This window comes from Monodelphis domestica, chromosome 5 (genome assembly GCF_027887165.1).
Source record: "Monodelphis domestica isolate mMonDom1 chromosome 5, mMonDom1.pri, whole genome shotgun sequence".
In the NCBI taxonomy this organism is placed as follows: Eukaryota; Metazoa; Chordata; class Mammalia; order Didelphimorphia; family Didelphidae; genus Monodelphis; species Monodelphis domestica.
In genome coordinates, this window is record NC_077231.1 from 28,746,514 (window position 1) to 28,756,717 (window position 10,204).

A 10,204-nucleotide genomic window follows, 5' to 3' on the forward strand; every position below is an offset into this window, starting at 1 on the left:
AATAGGGAGTTCTACCAAATTCCTTTTGTGACACAAATATGGTATTGATTCCAAAGCCAGGCAGGTAAAAAACAGAGAAAGAAAACTATAGACCAATCTACTTAATGAACATAGATGCAAAAATCTTAAATAGGATACTAGCAAAAAGACTCCAGCAAGTGACCATGAGAGTTATTCACTAAGGCCAAATAGGATTTATATTATTTATTTATTTTTTCATTTATATATATACATATATATATGTATATATATATATATTACTCTTTGAAGATGATATGATGGTCTACTTAAAGAATCCTAGAGAATCAACTAAAAAGCTAGTTGAAATAATCAACAAATTTAACAAAGTGGCAGGATACAAAATAAACCCACATAAGTCATCAGCATTTCTATATATTTCCAAAACAGCTCAACAGCAAGAAGTAGGAAGAGAAATTCCATGTAAAATCACCTTAGACAATATAAAATACTTAGGAATGTATCTGCTGAGACAAACATAGGAACTATATGAACACAACTACAAAATGCTATCCACACAATTAAAACTAGATCTAAACAATTGGAAAAACATCGATTGCTGATGGGAAGGATGAGCTAACATAATAAAAATGATAATCCTACCAAAATTAATTTGCTTATTTAGTGCCATCTGAATAGAGTGATACCTTGGTCTCCTCACTGTCTATTTTAATACCTTCAATTTCTTTTTCTTCTCTAATTGCTACTGCTAGTTTTTCTAGTACAATGTTAAAAAGAGAGATGACGATGGGCATCCTTGTTTCACTCCTGATCTTATTGGGAAGGCTTCTAGTTTATTCCCATTGCAGATGATGTTTGCTGATTATTTTAGATACATACTATTTATTATTTTTAGGAAAGGCCTTTCTATTCCTATACTTTCTAATGTTTTCAATAGGCATGAGTGTTGTATTTTGTCAAGGGCTTTTCCTGCATCTATTGAGATAATCCTGTGTTTTTGTTGGTTTGTTTGTTGATATGGTCAATTATGTGAATGGTTTTCCTAATATTGAACCATCCTTGCATTCCTGGTAAAAATTCCAACTGATCATAATGAATAACCCTTGTGATCACTTGCTAGAGTCTTTTTGCTAGTATTCTAATTAAGATTTTTGCATCTATGCTCATTAAGTAGATTGGTCTATAGTTTTCTTTCTCTGTTTTTGACCTGCCTGGCTTTGGAATCAATACCATATGTGTGTCACAAAAGGAATTTGGTAGAACTCCCTATTTGCTTATTCTGTCAAATAGTTTATATAATATTAGAATTAGTTGTTCTTTGAATGTTTGATAGAATTCATTTGTGAATTCATCAGGCCCTGGAGATTTTTTTCTTAGGGAGTTCTTTGATGACTTGTTCAATTTCTTTTTCTGATACAGGATTATTTAATTATTCTATTTCTTCTGTTAATCTTGATAATTAGTAGTTTTGTAAATAGTCATCTATAGAACCTAGCTTGCCACATTTATTGCCATATAATTGGGCAAAATCATTTTTAATGATTGCCTTAATTTCCTCTTCATTAAAGGTGAGATCTCACTTTTCTTTTATGATATTGTTAATTTTGTTTCCTTCTTTCCTTTTTTACTTAATTAGATTGACTAGTACTTTGTCTATTTTATTTGTTTTTTTTCCCCAAATATAAGCTTCCAGGCTCATTTATTAATTCAATAATTTTTTTAACTTTTGATTTTATTAATTTCTCCTTTATTTTTTAGGATCTCTATTTTAGTTTTCATCTGGTGATTTTTAATTTGTTCCCTTTCAAGTTTTTTGATTTACATGTTCAATTCATTGACCCCTGCCCTCCGTAATTTAATATATGAACTCAAGCATATAAATTTCCCCCTGAGTATTGCTTTGGCTGACTCCCATAGATTTTGAAAGGATGTCTCATCATTGTAATTTTCTTCAATGAAATTATTAATTGTTTCTATGATTTGTTCTTTAACTAACCAATTTTGGAGAACCATATTATTTAATTTCCAATGTGTATTTCTTGTAGACAACATATGGTAGGATTTTGATTTCTAATCCACTCTGCTATTTGCTTTTGGTTTATGGATGAGTTCATTTCATTCATGCTCAGAGTTATGATTGCCACTTGTGTATTCCCCAACATTTTGATATCCTCTCCTACTTCTGTCCTTTCTTCTTTTGCTATATTCTTTTAAACTAGTGGCTTGCTTTTAATTAGTCCCCCTAATACCAACCCTTTTTATACTTCCCTTTCTACTCCTTCCCTTTTTGTTCCCTTCTTATTATTTTTTAGGGTCTATTAAGTTACCCCCTTTTTGTACTCCCTGCCCCACTATCCCCCTTAGGTTTTCCCTTTACACTTTCCCTGTAGGGGAAGATAGAATTCAATACCCCTAATGGATCTAGATGCTCTTCCCTCTCAGAACTGATTTCACTGAGAGTAAGGTTTAAGTATTACCTATGCGCCCTCTCTTCCTCTCCTCCTTATAATAGTATTCTTCTCCTCCCCTTCTGATTTATCTTATTCCTTCAAGTTTCTTTTGGTGCCATCTTCTATTCCCCCCTTCCTTTTTCTTTTTCTTTTTTGCATATCGTCTTAAATCACGTATTACCCCAATATCTACCTATGAATGTTTCTTATAATTACTATAATAGTGAATATAATTTTTGAGAATTACAAAAATGTTTTCCCACATATTAAATATGAACAATTTGATCTTATTGAAGCCCTTAAAGAAGAAAATTTAAATAAAAAATATTTTCCCCTTTCTCTTATTTACTTTTTCATGTTTCTCTTGATTTTTGTATTTCAATATCAAACTTTGCACTAAGTTCTGGTCTTTTCTTTACAAATACTTGGAAATCTTCTATTTTATGAAATGCCCAAACTTTCCCCTGCAAGTATATAGTCAGTTTTGATGTTTGGTGATCTTTGGTTGAAGACCCAATTTTCTTGCCTTTATGAATATCATATTCCAATCTTTGTGTGGAAGCTGCCAGATCTTGTGTATTCCTGAATTGCCTCTTTGTGGTTTCTTATAAAATTTTCTCTATAGCTTGAAAGCTCTTGAATTTTGCTATTAAATTCCTGGGTGTTGTCTTTTGAGGATTTAGTGTAGATGGTGTTCTATGAACTCTTTCAATGTCTAATTTTCCCTCTTGTTCAAGAACATCAGGGAAGTTTTCTTGTATAATTTCTTGTAGTATGATGTCAAGATTTTTATTTCTGGATTTTCAGGAGGACCAAGAATTCTCAAATTGTCTCTTTAGCAAGAGTTCTCATGATCTATCATTTTGTCATTGAGATATGGTATGTTTCCTTCTATTTTGTCTTTTGATTTTGATTTATTAATTCTTGATGTTTTGTGAGATCATTGGCTTTGAATTGACCAATTCTGGTCTTTAAAGACTGGTTTTCCACTATAATCTTTTGATTTTCCACTATAATCTTTTGATTTTCCTTTTTGGTTTGGTCTATCATGCTTTTCATGGCTTCCAGCTGTTTAATTTTGGTACAAAATTGGGAGTTCCTTTCTTTTAAACTTTTATTTTCTTTTTTAACTACTTCCCACTTTTCTTGCCAAAATTCTTTCATCTTTCTCAAAAGCTCCAATTTAAATTCTGGAGTTGTGAATTTGTCCAACATCTCTGGAGGGCAATTTGGAACTATGCCAAAATGCTTTAAATGAATGCTTGTCCTTTGATCCAGCCATACCACTGCTGGGTTTGTACCCCCAAAGAGAAAATAAGGAAAAGACCTGTACAAAAATATTCATAGCTGCTCTCTTTGTGGTGGCAAAAAAAAAGATGGAAAATGAGGAGATGTCTATTGATTGGAGAATGTCTAAATAAATTGCAGCACATGGTGGTAATAGAATATTATTGTGCTGAAAGGAATAATGAACTGGAGGAATTCCATGTGTGACAGAGGCTGGCACTAGGGGAAGAGTGCCAGGCTGAAGTGTGTGGATGTGATCAATGGGGGAGGGGGCCAAGGAGGTTGGAATCTTGAGGAGGAAAAGGTTCCCTTTTGAAGAGCAGTGGGTCTGGTAAGGAGTAAAGTAAAAGTAAAGTAGTAAAAGTAAAGAGTAAAGCAAAGAGTAAGGAGACACTGAAGAGGCAAGGTGAATAAGACTTTCTCCTGAAGGTTGCCCACTTTTTTCCTGCTGGTGACTGGAAATCCTTCCCCTCAACATTTCCCAATTGAAAAAGGACTATTGAAGAGAAACCTGAGAAAGGCATTTGAATCTCTGTCAGACTTTACCTCAGCTCTTGTTGCCCTGGGTATGAACTGTGGCCAAGGGGCCAAACCCAGGGTGAGTCAATCTCACTTTCTCTCAGTGGGTTTAGGCTGCCAAGACCTGAGTTCCCCCAAATTCGAGGAGGGAGGAAAAGAATTTTAGCTAGAGAAAGGGACTCCTTTTCCCCATTATCCTCTCCCATTCTTTCCCTGACAATTATTCCTCTATATTACCCTCATTAAGTTAATTGACATTAAAGTACTTATGTTTTCCCCAAGCTGTGAATCAAGTGTGAATGAATAGATCAAGGGGAGAGACATCTTCCTAAGAAGAAATCCTTTGGTCTCAAGTAGTGCAGGGGGAACAAGAGTGATAAGAGCAAATATGGGAGAGCAGCCATAGCTAAGGAGGGAAAGCAGAAGGGAAAAAAATCTTCAAATCCCCTCTCCTCTCTCTGAGCCAACCATAAACATCAGCTGTCTTCCCTGAACCCTTCTTTGAGAAGGGAGGTCTTCACTCTTTTTCTCTCTCTCTCTTTACTGAAAGACTTAACCCTCAAATACATATTAGAATTGGAACAACCTTCAGGAATTGATGCAGAGTGAAAGGAGCAAAACCAGGAGAACATTGTACACAGAAACAGATAGATACATTTTGGTACAATTGAATATAATGTACTTTTCTACAGCAGCAATGCAATGACCCAGGACAATCCAGAGGAACTTAGGAGAAGGAATGCTATCCACATCCAGAGAAAGAATTGTGGAACCAAAAATGCATTAGAAAAATATATGATCAACCACATTGTGTGACAGGGATTTGATTAGGGATTTGATATTAAAGAATCACTCTACTGCAAATATGAATAACATGGAAATAAGTTTTGAACAATGATACATATATAACAGTAGAACTGCTTGTTGGCCTTGGGAGCAGGGAGGAAAAAGGGGCATGAGGAGAATCATGAATCATATATCCATGGAAAATAATCTAAATAAAAATTAAAAAAAAAAGAAAGAACTAGATATCAAGGCTGGAAGTCTCCTTTGTGGAAATTTGACTAGGATATGAGACTAGAAGTTTCTGATGTGGATGAGTCCAGCTGTAAAAAAAAAAAAAGGAACATAGTATATAGGGCAGAAAAAAAAGGGGTAGGTCTAGAGCAGAGACCATCAATCATGCATATTTCTGGTAGATCACAAATATTGCAATCACCCATCTCCATGGTTCAGCATTCTGAAGTTCTCCTGTCCAAATATAATCTATTAGCTTTTCAGGTCTCCTTTTTCCTTCTTTATACAAACCTACTCTTCATCATCACTATTACCTTTAGACTTTTAATCCCTAAATTCTCTAACAGATCTTCTCTCCTGAATAAGCCACTCTCTCTTCTTCATCTCATCTTGACTCTTTGGTGAATCAATTCAACTATACTGTTTTTTCTCTTGAATCTTTAAAACCCTCATCATATTGACTCTTATGGTCAGCCAAATCTCAGCCTTAGATCACTCCCATCATTTATCACCATCAAGTCTACTCACACTGCCAAATGAAGAAGGAGAAAGTCACACAACCCTTCTGACTGAGTTCACTACAAATTTATGTTATACAACCTTATCTGGACCCTCTCTATTGCTGGGTAATCCATGTACCTTATCAACTCACTATTCCATTCTCTATAGAACTCTTCCAAACCTTTTCATATTTCCCCAAATGTCTCATGACTAATCTTCCCACCGCTCTCTTGATAACCTTGTCTCAAATTTTACAGGAAAAAACTGAAGGCATGTATTGTGAACTGCCTATGTTTCCCTCTTCCTCATTTCCTAATAAGCAAGTGTCTTTTACCACTCTCTCTTCCTTCACTCCTGTTTCATTTGAAAAACTGGACTTCTTTTTAAGGCTAAATCCTGTGTCCTCCAAAAACTCAGTCATCCTCTGCCATTACCACTTTAAAAAAAAAACTTATTTTATATCTCTCCCTCTCCATTGGTTTATTTTCTACCACTTACAAACATTCCTGTGTCTCCCCTATCCTGGAAAAAACCCTCACTTGATAATTTCATCCCTCATAACTATTGTCATGTATCTCTTCTGCCCTTTACAGCTAAACCCATTGAAAAGACTGTCTATAATAGGTGACTCCACTTTCTCTCCTCTCCCTCTCTTACAATATGAATTCCAACCTTATCAGTTCACTGAAATGACTCTCTCCAAAGTTACTAGTTATTACTTAGATGGCAAGTTCAATGACTTTTTCTCAATCTCATTCTTCTTGACCTCTCTGAAGTCTTTGCCACTGCTGATCTACCTAACTCATAGAGTTGTTGAGAGGAAAATGTTAAAAGTGTTTCATTCTACCTAAAGGATCTACCTCTGTGTCTTAGGCAGGAATGTTCTGATGATATTTGAACTGGGTCAAGAGATCCAGTTGTTGAAATTTCAATGTGAGCAATCACACCTCAGAAATTGGTATATATTCCAAAGTAGGACTTCATTGTTCTTTTCATTGTCAAGTATTACTTAAAAATATGAATGAGGAAATTCAATGAAATAGATTAAACCTAAAAGTATATCTAGTATACTAGGTAATTGTCCCTTGGATAACCAGTTGTTAAACATTTGCAAGCATATCCCTGTACTTGGGCTTTAATAATGATTCCATTAATGAAGGTAGTTGTTTGTCGAAATATCTGATTTTATTTCCCCTTTGTAAAATGGTGGTCAAGATTCTGGAAATCTCAGAGATAAAACCTAATTTTAGACCACCTCCTTATTCTTAGCAACAAAGAGTATCAAAGAAAATTTTAGGAATTAATGAAATCATTTCATCAGCATATGTAAGGAATGATAATTTAAAAACTAATTTCCTCAGAGATGGAAAGATCACTGCTCATTTAATTGGAAACAAAAACAATCAAAAGAAATATAGGGCAACTAAGTGATGCAGACCTAGAGATAGGAGGCCCTGGGTTCAAATATATCCTCAGACACTTCATAACTGTGTGACCCTGGGCAAGTCACTTAACGTCCATTGTCTAGGTATTGCTGCTGCTCTTCTGCCTTGGAACCAATGCATAGTATTGATTCCAAGATGGAAGGTAAGAGTTTAAAAAAAAAAGAAATATAAGATTATATAGGAATATGAATGTCACTCTGATCTTTCTTCAAAACACAAATTTAAAAAACATATCTGTTGTTTAAGCCTCTTCTATTTCTCCATAACTACAATACATTATGTACTAATTTTGAGATTTTTAATCTCGTGAACATAGATTGCATTTTCACATAGATGGATGAGCATCAAAGAGTTAAAGACCCAAAATAAAGTTTCCCTCCACACTTATTCAGAATATTTGTAGATATAGACTCCATAGACTTCATGTTGACTGTGGGTTTTTAATTATACACTGAAGCACTGAGAAAGTTGGTCCAACATGAGGATTTTTGACCAAAGAATGCATTTATGATCATCCTACTTTTTCCTCTACCATTAAAGTGTAGGGAAAATCTTTGCTATGTGGAAAGGATCCCATGACCTTTTTCAATGTTTACATGAGGATAAGCATGTATAGTGACCTAAGATTTCTGAGGCCTTTAATAGAAAAGTGAAATGATGTAACATAAAGCAGCTGTTTGTCTGGAAAATCTTCTGCACATATTAAAACAAGTTGAGTTGTAGACTGATTAGTGTTATTGTTTCTTTACACATTCCTCTGAGAGAAAGTCAAAGAACTATTGGGCGTCTAGCCCCAAAGGACTTCAGCTAGAGTAGAAATGCTGCCATCTACACTTCCATCAAGCTGTTTATGTACAGAGGCCTCAAGACAGAAGGCAAAAGATACAAGAAAAAAGATATTTACATTTGCAAGCAGGTAGGTTCTGATAAGCATTTCTCCAAAAGTTAGCACTTAGAGAGAGCTAATGGAAAAGGAGATTCTTGGAAATAAGCAATGGTTACTTTTTCTATACAGTCATTGAATGTGCTGGGTAGTTTATCCCAATTAAGTTGAAATGAGCAGCAAGTTACATTCTAATTACATAAAGATTATTTTTTATTTCAATCATTTGCATTTTGACAAAAGGTTCAACAGAGGCACTTGAAAGTTATGGCTGTTAAGATTGACTTGTGATATATCTTATTATATTAATCAACTAAACATTCATTAAGTGCTTACGTTTGTTATGTGTTACATTAGGTAATGTTACTAAATATTTAGCATTAGGAAGCTAGTTTTCATTGTTGCTAGCTTACTGTAAAGCTCTAGGAAGCAGCTTTGTGAGTGTATAAATGCATTTATCCATCCGTATTGTTTGTCTCTGCAGATGTTAAGCTCTGAGCCAATGATGAGGGAAAACCAGACCCTCTGCACCAAGTTCATCTTTGTGGCTTTCTCCTCTCTAGGTGAGCTACAACCCGTGCTCTTTGTGGTATTCTTAGCCATATACACATTCACTGTGTTGGGAAACCTGGTGATCATCTTCCTGATCTGGGTGAGCCCCAGCCTCCACACTCCCATGTATTTCTTCCTGACTAACCTGTCCTTTCTGGAGATGTGCTATATCACCAGTGTGGTGCCTCAGCTGCTGGTGCACCTGTTGGTAGAACCCAAGACCATGAGTGTGTCACGTTGTGCTGCTCAGATGTATATCTTCACCATCCTGGGGCTGACAGAATGCTGCCTCTTGGCAGCTATGGCTTATGATCGCTTTGTTGCCATCTGCTACCCACTGCGGTACACATTATTGATGGGTCCTCGAGTCTGCCTGCAATTGGCTGTGGCATCCTGGACTATAGGAATGGTTGTGGAGATAGCCCAGACCACATGGATCTTTACCCTCCCTTTCTGTGGCACAGGAAAAATCCAGCACTTCTTTTGTGACATCATGCCAGTAGTGAAACTGGCTTGTGTGGATACCTCTCAAAATGAGATAGTTATGTTTTCTGTTTCTGTTCTCTTCATTATGAGCCCCTGCCTCCTCATTCTCTGTTCCTATGCCCGCATTCTCATAGCTATTTTAAGAATGCCCTCTGCTGCTGGGAGGCACAAAGCTTTTTCCACTTGCTCTTCCCATCTCCTGGTTGTCTCTCTCTTCTATGGCACAGCCCTCTTTACCTATCTTCAACCCAAGGCTGCCCATACTCCAGACACAGACAAAGCAACAGCTCTTATGTACACAGTTGTCACACCTGCACTCAATCCAGTCATCTATACTTTAAGAAACAAAGAAGTGAAAGGGGCCTTTTGGAGAATAGCCAGGAGGCACCCTCTTAACCAAGCTGCATAAACTTGAATCAAAAATAAGATTTATTAGAAACTTATTTTAATAGTCTGACTTTTTGCTGGTCTGTTTGGGTATGGCAGACATGTAGATTCTTTGTTCTTAGACCTTTCTCTGTTTAGTGTTGAGAATAAAGGAAAAGAGAATGCCCTTGAGTAATAGACTTGCTTGTTCTTGCTACATGATCATCAATAGATTGCTTTACTCCCAATAAGAAAATAAGGTTAATTTATGAGGTGCTTTATTTGTAAGGAGAACATTGGGATGCTGGAGAGTAGATTCTTCCTTAGTTGTAGATTGGAGAAGAGTTGGGAAAAGTAGTTGGTAGATTCTATCCATGACAAGTGATAAATCAGCTTGTACATGAAGGGCTCTGTTAGTGGATCTCTCTACCTCATAATCAGTCCCTGCCTTTGGATAGTTCATATTCTTCATCTATTTCTGGAGTTAAAATCTACCTCTCTGTAAGTTTCTGCCACTGTTTATGTCCTATTTCTGACCTTTAGGACTTAATATATTACATATGAGGGCCCCTCGAAGGTTTAAAGCCAACTTTTCGTCCCTTCCCCCAAATTCCTTCCTTATATGGACCAAACACTCCTATTTCCTTGAAATGAGCCTTATTTGCCTTTGCTTTCAATCCATTGCCATTCCTACTGGTCAAATGTAGATAAAATTCATG

General features: G+C 35.9%; 1 protein-coding gene across 1 annotated transcript; it reads left to right on the plus strand.

Annotated features, from left to right (window-relative positions):
* Positions 1-8,565: 8,565 nt before the first annotated feature.
* LOC100617986 (olfactory receptor 10C1-like) lies at positions 8,566-9,528 on the plus strand. Its single transcript, XM_003341936.3, has one exon. The coding sequence runs from the start codon at positions 8,566-8,568 to the stop codon at positions 9,526-9,528; it is 963 nt and encodes a 320-aa protein (XP_003341984.1).
* The last annotated feature ends 676 nt before the right edge of the window (positions 9,529-10,204 follow it).